This window comes from Calonectris borealis, chromosome 8, assembly GCF_964195595.1.
Source record: "Calonectris borealis chromosome 8, bCalBor7.hap1.2, whole genome shotgun sequence".
Classification (NCBI taxonomy): domain Eukaryota; kingdom Metazoa; phylum Chordata; class Aves; order Procellariiformes; family Procellariidae; genus Calonectris; species Calonectris borealis.
Window position 1 is genome coordinate 13,092,842 of NC_134319.1, and position 16,711 is coordinate 13,109,552.

At 55.6% G+C, this 16,711-nt stretch overlaps 2 protein-coding genes across 24 annotated transcripts in view; one reads left to right on the forward strand and one right to left on the reverse strand.

Annotated features, from left to right (window-relative positions):
- Window positions 1–446: 446 nt before the first annotated feature.
- On the forward strand, window positions 447–3,489 carry HYI (hydroxypyruvate isomerase (putative)). The gene is made up of 8 exons (XM_075156019.1): window positions 447–658; window positions 739–850; window positions 1,993–2,107; window positions 2,254–2,332; window positions 2,520–2,569; window positions 2,764–2,833; window positions 3,010–3,144; window positions 3,359–3,489. The coding sequence occupies exons 1-8, from the start codon at window positions 463–465 to the stop codon at window positions 3,445–3,447; spliced, it is 846 nt and encodes a 281-aa protein (XP_075012120.1). The 5' UTR covers window positions 447–462; the 3' UTR covers window positions 3,448–3,489.
- A 564-nt stretch (window positions 3,490–4,053) lies between these two features.
- SZT2 (SZT2 subunit of KICSTOR complex) overlaps window positions 4,054–16,711 on the reverse strand; it is a 64,347-nt gene continuing 51,689 nt past the window's right edge. For 11 of the 23 annotated variants that reach the window (XM_075156009.1, XM_075156014.1, XM_075155999.1 and 8 more), the window contains 12 exons: window positions 14,788–14,993; window positions 14,572–14,665; window positions 13,109–13,189; window positions 12,619–12,693; window positions 11,471–11,536; window positions 9,992–10,205; window positions 9,530–9,713; window positions 9,112–9,234; window positions 8,340–8,841; window positions 7,902–8,018; window positions 7,422–7,490; window positions 4,054–4,835 (listed from right to left, as the gene is read on the reverse strand). In XM_075156009.1, the coding sequence (XP_075012110.1) occupies window positions 4,689–4,835; window positions 7,422–7,490; window positions 7,902–8,018; window positions 8,340–8,841; window positions 9,112–9,234; window positions 9,530–9,713; window positions 9,992–10,205; window positions 11,471–11,536; window positions 12,619–12,693; window positions 13,109–13,189; window positions 14,572–14,665; window positions 14,788–14,993 (1,878 nt within the window). In that variant the 3' untranslated portion in view covers window positions 4,054–4,688. Of the gene's footprint in view, window positions 4,836–7,421; window positions 7,491–7,901; window positions 8,019–8,339; window positions 8,842–9,111; window positions 9,235–9,529; window positions 9,714–9,991; window positions 10,206–11,470; window positions 11,537–12,618; window positions 12,694–13,108; window positions 13,190–14,571; window positions 14,666–14,787; window positions 14,994–16,138; window positions 16,648–16,711 lie in introns of those variants that run through there. The other 12 variants (XM_075156018.1, XM_075156016.1, XM_075156015.1 and 9 more) reach the window with 7 other exon arrangements.

The window sequence follows — 16,711 nt, forward strand, 5'->3', positions numbered from 1 at the left end:
TGCGACGGCTGCCCCCAGCACGCCCCTGTCCCGCAGCCCCTGCGATGAAGACAGCAACCCCACCTGTGTCACAGGCAGCATGGGGCCGGCTCTGCCTGCTGGGGTGCGGCGTGCAGCTGCTGACCCACACGGGCCCTGTGGCCCCTTGCACTGGCATGGCTGCAGTTGTGCATGGAGCCATCCCCTTGCTGCACACTCACAGGGCAGAGTGCTACGGGCATCGGAGCCGTGAGCTGCTGGGGAGAGGCTGCGCTCCAGCACTGCCCCAGCTGATGGGGGCCCTTCCAGCAGCCCCACGGGTGGGTCCTTGCTGCCCGCAGCCGCCGCTGCCCACGCGGGACGCAGCAGCCGTGCTGCCCCTGCCTCCCGCCACGGGGCGGCGCGCTCCCGCACCGCCTCGGCCCCGCCCCTACTCTGCATAGCCCCGCCCCTACTGTCGCTGGCCCCGCCCCGCTGCCCGCCATGTTGCTGCGCTTCTCCGCTAACCTCTCGTGGCTGTTCCCGGAGCTCCCGGGGCTGCCGGCGCGGCTGGAGGCGGCGGCGGCCGCCGGGTTCGGGGCGGCGGAGGCGGCCTGGCCTGCGGGCTGCCCGGCCCAGGCGCTGCGGGCCGCGGCGGAGCGGGCGGGGGTGCGGATCGTGCTCCTCAACACACCTCCCGGTACCGCCGCGTCCCGCGGGCTGCGTGGGCGGGGGGCGCGGGGGTGCCCCGGTGCCGCTGACCGCGCCGCTCTCTCCTAGGGGACCAGGAGGCGGGCGAGATGGGGCTGGCGGCCGTGCCCGGGCGCCAGGCTGCCTTCCGCGAGGGCCTGGCCGCGGCGGTGCAGTACGCCAAGGCGGTGGGCTGCCCCAGGTAGGTACGAGGGAGAACCCCGCTCCTGCGGCGCCTCGGCTCCCCCCGGCTGCGGGTTCCCGGCCCCGGCGGCACCGAAGCACTCCTCCGCAGCCCTCCTGCTCCAGCTCTTCTGAGTGCGGCTCGCCCTTTGCACCACTGTGCCTCCAGCCCGCCGGGTCACGGAGCCTCTCCTGGGCAGCGTCCCTCCCCGCTGGGCTGCATCGGGCGGGAGCCAGTTCATTGCAAACCCCTGCGTGCGGGGCCACGGCCTTAACGTGCTCGCTGGGAGCAGCCCCAAAGCTGGCAGGCACTCTAGTCCAACCCTGCCGTTCCCTGTGGTGGCTCTTGTCTGCACCTCCACACAACAGTCCCGTGATAATCCTCCCTTTTTCCTCCCCAATTATACCAGTCATTTCCCCTGGGACACCGCAACAGTTGCTTTATTGAAGGACACACTGATCACAGCACAGCAGAGACACCGTAAGAGTTGCAATTAGCCTGGCACAACCCCCCTTCAGAAAACCAACGTGGCCCTTTTATTCCATTTACTTTGCATTGCTCTTTCCCTTAGAAAGGCAGTCTAAAGCCCTGCAGAGGGCATGGGCCAGGCAGGCCGGGTGTTGCCCAGACCCATTTGCACACTCTGATAACGGGCAGATTGAAAAGGTTTTTGACTTCCCCAAATAGTCGCTGAAGAGCCTTGCTCTTGCCCGGCCATTGAGCATTCCATGCAGCCTGCCATAGCCCAGAACTGGCCACTGTCCCCTCCCTGCTCTAAGCCAGCAAGTGGTGAGACAAGGCATCAACCTGCCCCTGGCAGAGGCAGCACGCCTGCACGCTCCAGGAGCGAGACCCCAGGAAAGCTCCAGCCATGGGGTGGGAGAGCTGGAGGCAGCTGGCAAAAGAGGGAAGAATCAAGGTCTGCAATTTGTCAGGCAAAAGGTTCAAAGATGTCCCGCTGCGTACTGAGGTGGGATGGTGCAGGTTTGTGTCCCTGCAGCTCACTGGCGCCTGTCATGCCTCCTGCACGGGACATGGCTCCTCTTACCCCCATCTGTTTCTGCTCTCCCAGCCTGGCCCCATTTTCCATCAGCAGAGGAAGGTGTATTCTGCTGGGAGAGTGGAGCTGCTGCCTGTGGCTGATCTCTCTATGTCTGCAGGATCCACCTGATGGCTGGACGGGTTCCCCTAGGCACAGACCGGGCAGCAGTGGCAGGCAAGATGGAAACCACCTTCATTGAGAATCTCAGATACGCTGCTGACCTCCTGGCCCAGGTAAGTGGGGAACAGGTCCTGCTCCATGGGTGTAGCTCTTAGGGTACCGAGGATGGAGAATCCCCCAGCAGCCTGGCACGGGGAGGGAGTGCTGCCTGCTGCAGAGGTGACAGGATGCTCTGCAGGGTGACATTACTGTGTTACAGGAAGACATGATTGGACTGGTGGAGCCTATTAACAACCGCATCACTGACCCTCGCTACTTTCTGAACACCCCACACCAAGGTAAGGCAGACATCTCTCCCCAAAGTCTCCTTCAAGGGAGGAGAAGGATCCCCAAAGTCTGAAAGGCAGAGGTTGCCCCACCTGCAGGGTGATGCTGAGGGAGCACAGCTGATGAACGGGAGTCTCAGAGCTTCACCATGAAGCTTCCAGCCTGGGGGTGATGGTCTCTCATTTCTTGCACCCTTAGCTGCTGCCATGCTGGAGAAGGTGGGACGGCCCAACCTGAAGCTGCAGCTGGTGAGTCAGCGTTGAAGATGTCCAGCGTCCGCCCTCCACCAGGGAACCTTGCACAGGTCCACAGGGAAGTCCCAGGGGCTATGGGCTTGTTATCCCCTCCTGGGGACGTGAGGAGGGACAGGGACCGTAGCACAGCCGTCCTCGACCGCTCCCTTGTGAACAGCTGCACCATCAGTCTCCTCTCTCTCCCACAGGACCTCTTTCACTGCCAGATCATGGATGGGAATTTGTCACGCAACCTGGAGACATACTTCCCACTCATCGGTAATGCCCTGCACCCAGACCGGCTCCTCTGTGGCTTTGAGATGGGGCCCTACGGCCCCACGCTCTGCTGTGGCTGGCTAGGGGCAAGGGTCTGCTCTTGGGTCACCTTGTCCCATGCCTAGAGAAGGCTGCAGGCAGGGCTGCCTTGGGCAGAGCATCTCCCACTCCCTCCTTAGGTCATATCCAGATTGCACAGGTGCCAGGGCGCCACGAGCCCAACAGCCCTGGGGAGTTGAACTTCCCCTATATCTTTGAGCTCCTGGAGTCCCTCGGCTACACTGGCTACGTGGGGTGCGAGTATGCTCCGAAAGGTGAGTGGGCCTGTGGGCTGTGGGTGGTCCGAGCCCCATTGGCAGGTCCCAGCATGGACCAGCTGGCTGGGGACTGTGCAAAGGCACGCATGTCCTGGGGAGTGGCAGGCAGTGGGCATCAGTGTTCCTACCTGGGGATGAGAGCCCTGCCCAGAACAGCAGCTGCTCCAGCTTGCCTGGGGGTGCCAGCAGGAGACCTTGTCTGTCACTGCAGGAGACACTCTGGAAGGTCTGGGTTGGCTGCGCTCGTACTGGGAGAGCCGAGGCCTGCAGCATGGTGGGACCAGCAAGGCAGCAGAGTAAACCAAGGAAAACGCTGGAATAAAAGTCAAAGCAATGGCTTAACAGAGGAGCATGTATGTCTTCTCTACGACTTGGGGCAAAGTTAGGAGCATCTATGTCCTATTGCCCTTTCCCAGGCCCTTGGGCCAGCCCAAGCAGTTGGACTGTTATCTACTCAAGCACCATCTGCAGCACATCATAATTTGGGGATGGCCTGAGCACCACTGTAGGTGACTTGAGGTACACAGGAGCACCTTCACCTCCAGTCTGCAGGGGTGTCCAGGGAGAGCTCTCCAGTCCCCCCGCTGAGGGGAGCACGGGTTTTCCTAGTTCAGCTCCAGCTGGTGCCTGGAGTTGTGGGAAGAGGGCTCTGGGCTTCCAAGTCCTGCAGTTCTCAAGGCTGCTGCCAGTGCCCAACACTGAGCCTGCAGTAGGTGGGGAAAGTGAAGTGAGCAGCCCTCTCGCAGGCTGCCCGAGCCGAGGTGACAGCCTGGGGGCTGACTGCCCTGCTGCTCCTGCTCCACAGCAAGTATCAGACTCCAGTGCAAACCCAGCGCCTCCTGCAGCCAGGGTTGCCCCTGCATCCCCTATGTGAGGCTTTCCACATCCTAGCCTATGGCACGTGAGTGGGGATCTGGTTCAGTTTATTTCATAGATATATCAATGGCTTTAATGTACATCTCCATAAAACCTTCCCCTGGTCCAGTTCACCCTTCCTGTCCCATTCGGTGCTCTCCTGATAAAAGCAAAGGGCCAGAAATAGGCAGCCTCACTGCCCAGAGCCCTGAAGTCCAGGAGTCTTTCAGCCTAAAGCCAGAGCGCTGTGCAGTGCTGCCCTGTGCAGAAGACGTGATGTGTGTGCTTCTCCGTGCCTTCCCAGCAGGCAGAACTCACCTGCAGATGCCAAAGCCATGTCCCTGGGAGCTGCTCTGCTTCAGCCAAGCCACAGCAGCCAAGCTCCTGCCCTTGCGGTTCGGTTCAAAGTCGTTCAGTATCAAACCCACCGAAAACAGCGCAGCGAGGGCCACCAGCCAGCCAGCGAAGATGGAGGTACAGCTGGGGCTGCAGCCCAAGAGGAGGAAGCAGGCTGCCCTCGCACATCCCCAGGCGCAGTTCAGTACCCACGCGTGCCGCTAGCAGCGCTGCCTGCAGTGCCAGAGCACAGGTCCCTCCCAGAGGCCTGTTCTTCCCCATCGTCACTCATGGCACAGCCGCGCCGGGAGGTCCGGGATGTGTATCGCTCCAGGATGTGGGTGCCAGTGCTAGAGCAGGCCTGTCCAGAGGTTGAAGCAGGCAGTGTTGATAACTGACTCCAGGTGGTGGTACGTGGACACAAGCTGTGGCAGAGGGCTCTCGCTGTTCTGGGGCTGCACGGGGAACGGCTCCCGGAAAACCACGGTGAGGCTCTGCTGAGAAGAAAGAGCGGGTCAGTGGGCAGGATTCAGACAAGCACTGTGCAGTCCGTAGCCCAGATGCGTGGGCACTTGCTTGGCCATGTCGGGCAGATACTGGGAGAAGTCCCAAAATGCCAACAGCACTAAGCTAGTGCCTCCTCCTGTGACAGAGCATGTTTGAGCCGCCACCCAATTTTCCTGGTGGAAATTAGGTGCAAGAACTTGCCCACTCCTTCCGTCCCAGCCCCCATGCATCTGCAGTTATACCAACCCCAGCAGCAGCCTCAGGAAAGGAAGGGATCCTACTGCCTCCACAGTAATAGGGGCTTCCAGGGAAATTAGAGGGAAATTTCTTCCTCTAAGGCAAAGAGTAGGAGTGCAACAAATGGGGAAGGGGAGGAGATTAAATGTAATAACTGCAATCCTAAAAATAAATGCTGGCTGCTCCATTCTCATTAGTGACTGTACTGACAAGGCAGGCAAGGGCAGAGGGGGGCAGAGAACAGGGTTCAGAAGAGAAGGTTGCAGCAGCTGAAGCAGAAGAAAAAACGCAAGCAACTCAGTACACTGAGATCAGCGTCATGGAGGCAAGACACAGGGCCTGGATGTTCTCCAGAGCTGAAATGCAGCGCATCTAGTAGCCGGGGTCCCCTAACAAACTCATAAAGCCATGAGAACAGCTGTGTAACTGCAAAACAGCAAATGCACCACAATTATTCAAGAGGGAAGAGAAAGTGATTTGTGAGCATAACTCTGGCAGCGTGCAAGGCTTTAGAGCAGGCTTGGAGAGAAAGAACCAAAAGGAAAATGCAGCTCAGTGTTACCAAAGTGACGCGCTAACACTGGAGTTCTCTTTGATAAGGTAATATTTCTAGATAAAGGTATCATGGTATATCTTATCTCAGCTTCAGGAAGGATTTGATGTAGTGCCACATGGGAAATTTAGGTAAGCTGAAAAGATAGGAATTAATGCAAAAATTATAAGGTGAAAATGGTAGTGCTGAAAGGGGAAGTAGCAGGCTGGAGAGAGGTTACAAATGGAGTTCCTCCAGGACAGGTTTTGGGACTCATATTGCCTAGTACTTCAATGAGTCTGGCACAAAGATGAGGAGCATGCTGATAAAATTTGAGGCAGTAATACAAAAGAGGATTGGGATAATGCAAAAAAAGCCCTAGAGACTTTTGAGAAGCCACAGGAATGGGATGAATGTTAAGCGTGAAATACACTGTGAGGAACACGAAGGATTTCTGTTATAAGATGGGAATCATTGGGAGAGGCGATGGAGTGTCTGGGTGTGTCATATCAGTGACCACAAGATGACACTATGACCAGTGAGACATGACCATGAAAAGGCAAATACCACCCTAAGCTGTACCAAAAGGACTGCGCAGGGACGGAAAAGCCTTAGTGCAATCACAGAAGGTTCTGCTGACACTCCTCAGGAATACTGGGTGCAGTCCCAAATACCTGTATTTACAAAGGCTGACCTGAGCCCTGAAGGGCTCTGAATGACAATGAAGCCACCGGAGAAGGGAAAGCAGGCTTAAGAGCTTGGCTTGCTTAACACAGCAACACAGAGTTAATAAAAATTCCACCTTCAGATGTGGAGGTGAATCTAGAGGACCAGGGAGGAAGCAGGTACCCACACAGTGAAGAGCAGTTTCAGCTCTGAGCTACCGCTGGCATGAAGAGGATAGAACAGGCCACGACAAAAGCTCCACCACAAAATGGGAAGGGCTTTTCACCATCAGGTAGCAGGAGGCACTGAGCAGCCTTCCAGCAGGCACCACCTCCTCTGTCTCTACCTGCTTTTAAGATGGATTGTGATTTATTTACAAAGGGATCACATATGCTGCAGTCTCTGCAAAAGCCTTACTGTAGACTGAAGCATTTTGCAGATCCCCCACTCTCACATGGAGCTGCATTCCCTGTGACCCATCCTGCACCCTGCCTGCGAGCACAGCTGAAAGCAGAGTATTTTTGCCCTCAAGTCCAATGAAGGCCAAGGCCCTTGCACGTTTGCTGGGACCCTCACAGTGCAGGTCCCCTTCCTTTCTGCCCAGGTAGGAGCAGCCCGCAGCACTAGTGACCCCTCCCAGCCAGCCCAGTGTGCTCTGGCTTTGGACTGAATACAGAAGGACTCTTTAGCCTGGATAGAAAGACAGCTGAGAGCATGATCCAAAAGCAACCCTGTGAAGCAAAAGGGGATCAACTGCTCACCGTTTTCCAATACAAGAACAAAGGGGCATCAGATGAAAAAGCAGGAGGTTCAAATACAGACCAAGGAAGGTAGCTCTTCACCTAGACTGTAATTGCATCATGAAGCAGCAAGCCAGGGGAAATCATGGATGCCACAAATTAACCAAAGGAAATAAAGCTGCAGAGGGCTGTTAACTAAATGCAAAGGCCACCTCTAGCTCATGACAGGCCTGGGCCACAGTTTGTCAGACGTTGGGACAGTAATTGGGAAAGGTGTTAACACGCTTCTTGACTTGCTCTTATTCTCCCTACGGGCACCTGCCCTTCACAACTGCTGGATGAATCTAGACAGACTCCCAGCCTGACCCAATAGAGCTGCTCTTACGTTCCCAAGTTCTTACCGTCTTTCCTGAATGGGAATCAAGAAACACAAGAACGAAGCAATCTGTAAACTTCTGGTTGAGCACAACCTGTCAAGAGAGCCATAGCACACATTGCAAAGGAGACAGCACAAACCCCAGGACAGTGATATGAACGACACCCACCCAGGGATGTGCTGATGTGCAGGACGAGTGGCATGATAGAGCCGTGAAGGTGCAAGTCTGCCTGGCTCACAGGTGACACTGCCAAACCATGGGGCTATGGCATGAGGCTCTGGGTGTGAAGCGTGTCCTGCCTGCCTGGGGGCAGACAAACAGGCACTGCTGCACCACAGGAGCACACACCTCACGCTGCACCAGTAGCAGAGTGGAGAGCAACATCATGACAGTGTCCACATTGTCCTGACAGCACATGCCAGGCTCACACTGTGAGCAGCCACAGCAGGCAGGGGCCCTGGACAGGGGAGAGAGGCTGCAGGTGGGTGACGGGCTGGGACTTACCAGGTATTGGGTGCCGGTTTCAGCGTTGTGGAAGTGCCGACAGCTCTGGGGAAAGCGGCTCAACAGCACTTTGATGAGGCTCTGATACCAGGAGACTGTCATGGTGAGGAAACATCCCTGTGGGCATGGAAAAGGGCTGATTTCAGCCTCCCTCTAGCCATGGCACCAGCAGCCATAATGCCACAGCAGCCTTCAGACCCCAAATCAGATGCATCCATCACAGCCCACTGAGGAGCACTAACCCAGAGCTATCCGCTCTCCATAGATGCGGTCTATGCAGCCTCCCCTTCCCCTGCCAGCTAGGAGCTATGTTCCTGCCTCTATCTTCCCACCAAGCAGGAAGAAATGTGCCCTGCAGGCCCTTCAGCCAGCACCCCACTCCCTCCCCAGAGCAGAACAGCGGCTGCTGTGCACCATGACTCCACCCCTGCTGCTCACCAGCTGGGGGTCGACATCAGCAATGGATTTCCCATGCACGGCGTCGAGCAGCTCCTCCAGCTCCACCAGCGAGAGCTTGCCCAGCTTCAGCTTGTCAGAAGCCAGAGGCTCCAGGAGGAAGAGGCGCTTCCAGAGGTTGTCCCTGCGGCAGTGGCACTTGGCCAGCTGCACCATGCTGCTGAGCTGCTTCTGGGCTGAGGCCACCTCAGAGGCCAGCAAGGGGAAGAGCGGCGAGGTGTAGAAGAGCCCAGGCCCCAGTTTGACTTGCGTGCCCCCTGCGTAGAACTCGCTGCTGTCCTCCACGTCCTGCCACAGCTCCCGCTCTGCTGGCTGCTGCCGCCCCAGGCTTGTCTCTGGCTCCGCTGCCTCCCACGCCGCCCGGCCCACCACAGGCTCCAGCACTTCCCGCTGCAAGCGCGGCAGCTTCTTGAAGCGTCGCATATCGGCTGTGAGCCGGGGGAAGAGCTCCCGCTGGCTAGTCATGATGACGTAGAAACGCAAGCTGAGAGCAAGGAGACACTTATGACCTGGGGAAGGGCTGCTCCCTTCTCAGCTGGTCTGCAAACGAATCCTGGGCACCTCTGTCCCTGCCAGTAAGGGTGCTTCTCTGCCCAGACAAGGACAGATACCCCACTGCCCAGTTCCCTGCGAGGATCCTCCCCAGACAGCACCAAACCTGCCTGTGATGTCCCAGACAGAGCCAGTCCCTCCTAGAGCCCTCCTCCCCAGCCAGGAAGCTTTGGTGTCATGTCTCTGGGCCCCCAGTGCTCACCGGAGCATACGTCTCTCTGCCTCACTCTGCTCCTCAAACGGTGCTGCACTGTGACACACCAGGAGGGACACATCGAAGTCATCATGATGACGCAGACCTTCAGAGTCCTTGTAGGAGCCCGAGCTGGGAGTAAAAGCACATCAGTATGAAGGGGACCTCACTTTGTTTCCCCAGAGCTCTTGGTCATAACATAACTATTGGGCATGAGGAATTTGACACAGCAGGACTCCTCGGAAGTGCTATGTGAAATGTCAAATGCATGGGCACACCTGCACAGCACCCCTGTTGGCCATCTCAGAAAAGCTGGGCAGAACTGCTGCCTGGCACCACGTAGTGGCACCAGGGGCAGTGTCCCCAAGGACTAGGGGGTGCCCACCAATCTCCAGCAGCTCCAGGAACTTGCAGCAGATGCACTCACCTGTTCCAAATAGAGACCAGTGCATATTCATTCTGCTCTGTGCCCGGTGTCCCCTTCTTGTTGTCACTGCCCGTGGCCGGACGGGCCATGCGTAGGGGTTTCATGTGGTAGGTGTTGGCATGGTCAGCGATGTAGTTGTACAGCTGGTGTGCAGTGATCATGTTGGTGGGCAGGGCCAGCATGCCTAGTGGAAGAGGACACATTGCTATCACAGGAGATGCTCAGCGCCTCTTACCTGGGCAGAGCAGTGTCCTACAAACTACTCTGGGAGAAAGAGCTCTAGCACAACCCACCTCCCCTCCACAACAGGGCAGCAAGGACTTCCCCTGGAGCTGGGCCCCTCTCCCTGTCATCTCCCTGCATACTCCAAAGGTCAGGTTTATTTGTAAAGCACTTGGAAACCTTTTGCCAAGTTACAGGTTGGCGATCAACCCCAGACTGATCACATGTTGAGCTACACACCTTGGAAAACGTGGTTGCGGCCAAATTTGGGAATGTCAGGGTGGTGGGCAATGAAATCCTCCAGGAAGCTGGTGAGATGGTAGCCCTGGCGGAGAGTCATGTGGGAACCCAGCAGATACTGGTGGACTATACGCAAGTGGAAGTCGTAGCTGAATGAATGCACGTGCATGAGGTCCCGCACTTTGTCACACTCCTCTGTGAAAAGCATAGAGAGCTGCAGAGAGACAGGGAGTCAAGACAGGAATGTTATCAGGCACCTCACACCCTCCTGCAAAGCCCTGCTGATGGCAAGGCATGGCAGAGCCAGTGCAGCCACCCCTGCCCCGACACCAGAGCAGGATGCAGTCGAGAAGCTGTGTGCACAGTGCAAATAGCAGAGCTGCAGGCCCGGCCCCAAGGGATCCAGCTTGGTGGCTCCTTCCACACTTGACCCCACTCCTGGTCTCCAGTAGCAGCACAGACTGATCGGCACTGCCTCCCTTTTGGCATGAGGTTCATCCCCCCTTGAGCTCAACGCCATGTGAATACGAAGGAGGACAAAGCTTCCTTTCAGCTGAGCGCTGCTCTGCACTGCCTAGTCCCTGAGTGGGTACCGGACATGCCAGGGCTGGAGCCCCAGCAAATTCTGGATCTACAGGCAAAAACTGACTTTCTGAATGTTCCCTGAGAGCAGGGGGCAGCACAGGGGCCTGTGGGGAGTGGAGAGTGGTTGGACCTAGAGATGGGCAACAGCAGAGCTGCTAATGCCCTGTGCTCAGTAACTAACAGGGACCCAGGCTGGCTGCTGCCAGAATCCAGTGGTGGCTGGTGTGTCACACCTGTACCCAAAGGGAGGGCCCCTCTGGCACACAGCCACCACCCCTGCCCAGCGTGCCAGTCCTTCACCGGGGCAGCACCAGCCTTCACACAAACACCTACTGTCCTGCCCCCACCACAACTGCAGCCACTGTGCCAGGGGACAGCATTGGTGAAGGCCTCAGCCTTGCCCTCATGCCAGGAGCCCACAGTTTTAATGTCTTTTGGCTCTCTGATGCCTTTGGGCAGTTGACGACACCATAATCCCTTGGTTTAAGAAGGGGCAAGCAGGGAAAACCAGCAGGCAGGAGGCATTGGCATGAGAACAGGCTGCCCTCACTCTCTGCACCACCCGCATTGCTGCTGCCCTGAGCCAGAGGGCAACCCGCACAGCCAGGACGAGCCCAGAGAGGAGCTTATAGCTCTGCCCCAGGAAAGGCAAAGAGCAAGAAACACAAGGCGCTGCCCCCATGCCAGCACCTGGGGCCCACCCCACCCTCCTCCCAAGCTGTGCTGCCCACTGTGGTATGTACTGCCACGGAAGGCACTGGCACAGGAGGCAAGAGGCAGCTCCCGCAGCCGGGCACTGGGGCAGGAGGAGTGGAAGCACAGCCAGTAGGAGGTTCAGCCCTGCACTGGGAGGTCCTGCCGTGCCCAGCATGGCAGTGGGAGGAGAGGACGTACCGCAGACTCAGAGACGGAGCTGGGTCCCATGCAGCTCTTGCTGCGAGCTCTGGCTGTAAGAGTGCCCTGATGGAGAGAGATGCACAGCCAGTGGGAAGAGGGACAAGGCACCGCCCAGCCCTGTTCCTGCATCCAGCCTGTCCTGCACAGGCCCAGGGTGGGACAAGGGAAGAGAAGGGGCAGAGGAGCCCAGCTGTCCCATCTGGGGGAATTCTGGGCTAGTCCCCGTGTGCGGGAAGGTTGGCCAGGCCCCTGCAGCAAGCCCCACGCCCTCTCGCCCGCTGCTCCCAAGACCATCCCCTCCCACTGTAAAACCAGGCAAAGTCTTTTTTCAAGTCAGCCAAAGAGAGCCTGGATGTTCCCTGCAATGCCAGCTGCAGCCTGGTAACCCTGCCCTGTGCACATGTGGGCTTCCCAGGAAAGGCTTGGCAAACCTTCAGGCAAGGCCCTGGCAGGCTCTAAGCTTAGGAGAGCCACTCTTGGCATATATAAGATGCAGCCTTGCTACAGAGCCACCTTGGAAAGGACAGTATGGTCATGCATGCCTCCTGCCTCAGACAGGCTGGGGTTGGCCAGCCTCTAGGCAGCTACCCCAGTGCCCTGGGGACAGGCAGGAGACACCCTGACACACCAAAAGAGAAGGGAGCAGGCAACCCCATGGTGCTGTAGAGCAAGGCACAGAGGTATCAAGAACCAGGGCTCATGGTGCAGAAAGTGATCTCCTCCGGCAAGGGGCAGCCATCCATGTTCACAGATCCCTGTTCCCATTCCACTTCCCTTTTGTTCCAAGGGAAGCGGAAAGCTGCTGGCTTTCCATGCACTGACCTTCCCTGGAGCAGTCATCTTTGCCAGAATTGCTCCTATTCCTCCCCAGCCTGCTCTATCTTGCTCCCCAAGCTAGAATAAAAGTCATCCTCTTGCCAAACTTCCCATCCCCTTTCACTGCACTCCAGATCTGCTCAAGCAGCCGGCCATGGAGGGCACATGGCTGCAAAAGGCTCTGTGTCGTTCTGCTTTTCCAGGAGGAGGGAGTAGAGCTCTCCAGAACTTGCTGCACCTGAAATGCCCACTCTGTCCCAGAGATCGCTGCCTTTCCCAAAGCAGCCCCTGACCCTGAGGAGCACCGGCTATGCCTGCAAAGCCATTACCTGGGAGTTCACAGACTGGCCCATGGGGATCCGTGAACACTCCAGCGCGTACTGCTTCACACAGAAGTAATACCCCTGGAGGAGAGAGCACATGAGCACAGCACAGACCTTGAGCCTCTCCACGGAAGGAGAACAGCCCCCATGCTTCACCTTCTGGGCTGGGTCCCAGACACTCTTGCTCCGTGTTTTGTCTCCCCTCGTGTCTGAACCAAGCCAGCCCAGCCAACACATGGCTGAGCACAGAGCACCCTACGTGGTGCTGAGCCCTTGCATCTTTTATTAGCCCCCCCCTCCAGGCAACTCTTACTGCTCTGAGCCTTGCAGAACCATCCCCAGATGATCCGTAGCCCTGCAGGACCATGGAAGAGGCAGGGCAAGAAAGGAAGCATCACATGTCCCTGCTGCACTCCTCCTCATGACTCACTGTGTCACCTCTGAAGACTGTCCCTGAACTCCCAGAAATCGTACTTTGTTTCTTGTTCTTTCTTACCTGGAAGGCCAACTCCATCAGCACAATCCCACCCGGAAGAGCTCTCTGTAGATGATAGGTGGCAACAGCAGGGCTTGTGCTCTGGGAAGAGAAGGACAAAGCTGGAGAGCCTTTCTGGCACAGGAGAGCAGCCTGCACAACAGAGTGCGAGGCTGCCACAAGGCTCTGTGGCAGACGTTGAAAGAGAGGAGGCTCATCAACTGGGCACCCTCACTGGAGGGAGGAGAGCAGACATGCCAGAGCTGGCTGTGAAAAGAATTCTAACAAACCGAATAAACAGCCTTCAAGAGAGCACACCAGGCACACTGCTCCCTTTGCCTCCTGCTTACTCAGGACAAGGTGTCTCTAGAGTTCAGGGACACTGTGGGCTGAGGGGTGATGCTGCCCACAAAACCTTGCTCCCACATCTCCCTGCTGAGCACTCCCCAGACCATCACATCTGCCTGACACAGCAGCTATCAAAGGCATCCAGTTTGGACTCAGAGCTTAGCTGCCAGCAAATTCACTTGCCCCTGTTAAGTTGTTCCAATGGATTGCTCTCTTCTTGTTTTAACTGCAAGGTGTTGTCTTGCCCACAATCCTGTACCAACATCAGCCAAAGGTAGGTGCCAGGAAAGTGTCAGAAAAGGGTGAGCAAATGCTATGTGCTCCCATCATCCCTGGGTGATTTCATGAGCCACAGATGGTTTCTGCCTATCCAGCGACTCAGATGTATTCCTCTTCCAGGTACTTACCTATATTCCCTCTTGTAAGCTCCTGTGTTCACAAAACCCACGTAAACTCTTAGTGTTCACAAAACCTTTTGATAAAGACCACTGTTACCTGCTGCACAAAGAAACACTCCCTTTTGCTTTGAAATTGGCTCCCAAAACTTTCATTTGATGGTGTCTAGGTGTTGTATCAAATAAGACAGTAAGGAGTCAATCCCTTTCCAGGCTGGCTGCAATTTGGTAGAGCTCTGTCCTGTCCCTCCCCAGTGGCCACTTCTTTAGAAATGAAGAGTCTCAGTCTGCTCAGCCTGCTCTTGCAGTAGAGCCATTCCGGGTTTATCTTCTCTGATCTCTTCAACTTCAGCATTCATCTCACTTTAACTAAAGATCCTTCCGCCCCACAACTGCCCTTCACTATAGATGCTGAGGCTTCTCTGACAGGTAAACCTCCAGAATCACACCCAAAGGCAGCTGTCCTGGCCCCAGATCACCCTGTTCCTCTTCTGAGCCCCCTCCAAGTTGTTGCCGTCCTTTGAGATTTGCCCTGGTTCCACCCAGTCCCGGGAAGGGGCTGCAGGAAGAAGGGCAAGGAGGTCTCATCTGACCCAACATCCCAAAGATGGTGCTGGTCTAGACAACTCTTTTTTTTTTTTTGCTTCGGTGCTTTCTATTCAAAAGCCAACCAGGAAAACTGCCCCCCTCCACAGTCTGACTTCCATCCCAGCTCCACCCCTCTAACCGACATGCACTCACCTTTGGACTCCCCTCTGCTTTTGGCTTTGTGTAGGAAAAGGACCCTCTTCCTTCCACACCCATTGCTGCCAGAGCTCGGATCCGACTTGTGCTACTGGAAATAACAGCAGAGAGAGCCTTGAGCAGGGGAGCCAGTGTCTCCTGTTGTGTCAAACCAGGGCATAACTCAGTGTGTTGGCCCTTCTCCAACAACAGGGTTCCCAGAACGTCACTGACCTGCGAGTGGTGGGTGAGGGTGGCCGCACCTGGACCAGAATGAAGCCCATGCTCTGCAGGTACTGGATGTATTGCTGCAAGAAGGCATTGCACATCTCCTGCAGCCAGGGCTCCTCCTTTACCTTGCAGGGCACTGCTTCTGCCGAGTCACAGCTGTGGCTGCGGTCCCTCCCTGAAGCTGTAGAGTCATTTGAGCGGTGGCGCTTCTGGAAGAGAAAATAATTTCCTAAGGAGACCTGCTGTGACTGGCCCCAGCAGGTAACACTTGCTGGGACACCACCAGCTGCTGTGGTTGAGCAGAGGGCAGATCTCCCTCTGCCATAGAGCACTAACAGCTAGTTCCTCAAACACTGTCCTAGTGCATGTGCCGAAACACAAGATCCAAATTTTATTCAGCCATGGACTGACCTAACAGCACTTCAGTAGACTGCAGGAAAAGGTGCCCTGGCAGAAGGGGATAATTCACATCTCCCCCCACAGAATGGCTTCCACAAAGTTTTGGTGGCTCACAACTGGTCCACATAAGGCTTAAAAGAGCTTCAGCTCCTACTGCCATGGTAAGCGTCCAATACCCTTACGAATCCTGCTGGCTTCTCAGGATTTACTAGTAGTTCAGTAGCACTGAACAGGAATAGCGTTTCCTTTTAACCATTTTCAGTTCTCCTTTTGGAGTCTTGAACACTCCTTGTCTTTGTGCTGTGAGAGACTGAGGTTTCTTTTCTTGATCTCTCTACTTCCAGCCTGTGGCTCTTTTACGTATTTCTATCTGCCCTTTCATTCATCGAGCCCAAGAGCAGTCTCTTTACCTGGGGTTTCTCTGGCTACTCTCTGACCTTCTCTGAGTCTCTCTCTAGTTCAGTGCCTTTGCCACAAGGTGCTTGGTCTCACACTTACTGTCCAGATGAAGACATTAATACACTAGTATTTTAGAAACGTATTGGAATATTACTCATAATACTAACACCCCTTTCTGATGTACTCTAAACAGTTTGCCTTTTGTATGCAACTGTTCATGAATTGAAGAAATCCGCTGAGCTGTCTGCTCTGTACGGGCTCTGCAGTTAGTGTACAATACAGGAGTTCAAATTTCTCTCCACATTGTGCTCTATTTTACTGGGAACCAGGTCCCAGCTCCCACAATACCTCTCATTTCACAGGCTACTCAGATCCCTCTCGAGTTCCTTGCAGTCTTTTTCTGTTCTGACCAATCTGAACAGCCACACAGCATTGCAAAGCTTGGCATCTCATATGTACTGCGATAAATGATCTGGAGACACAGAACCCAATACATAACCTTGAAATCCCTGCTGCCAGGCTCTTCAAACTGAATAACCAATTTTCATTTTGCTCTGTTCCAAAAAAAAAAAGTGAAGTTTTCATTCTGTGATGATACTTTTCCTTTCTCTTGTGAGTGCTCAATTTCTGTAGCAACCAGGTTTAAAGACCCTGTCAGAATCCTTTTGACATTTAGATGAATTACAAGAGCCTGTTCTTCCCTTCTGACACATATACAGGCCATGAACAGCTGGTGCAGGATCTGCACTGGTTAGAGTCTGTCAGGTTGCAACCTGCTCAGGATTCAGCTGGTTTGCTTTCAATTGTTCCAGCTATTTGCTGGGTCCAGGCAAGGTTTACCAGGTCTGGCTGCTGAATGCATAAAGTGAAGTTTTGCTTCCTCAACAGATCAGTACCAGACCGATCAGTACCAGCACTCTATGATGGCTTTGCTAGATTCAGTCCTGAATTCCCTGGGTAGAAAACAGAAGTCAAGTCTTCCCCAGGGATGGTGTGGCTGCAGGAGAAAGGCTTTGAGGACCCAAGGATTTTCTCACTCTCCATCTCATAGGGTGCAAATTCGTCCTGTAATGCAGGGGTATGCTCAGAGCAGCCCTGACTTGGAAAAAGATTGCAAAGCCGTCCTTTG

Excerpts from the sequence above, each read along its gene's own strand:
- HYI (XM_075156019.1), top strand. The coding sequence starts at position 463 with ATGTTGCTGCGCTTCTCCGCTAACCTCTCGTGGCTGTTCCCGGAGCTC. Across the intron at positions 851-1,992 it reads AAGGCGGTGGGCTGCCCCAG|GATCCACCTGATGGCTGGAC; the intron begins GTAGGTACGAGG and ends CTATGTCTGCAG. Across the intron at positions 2,570-2,763 it reads CCAACCTGAAGCTGCAGCTG|GACCTCTTTCACTGCCAGAT; the intron begins GTGAGTCAGCGT and ends TCTCTCCCACAG.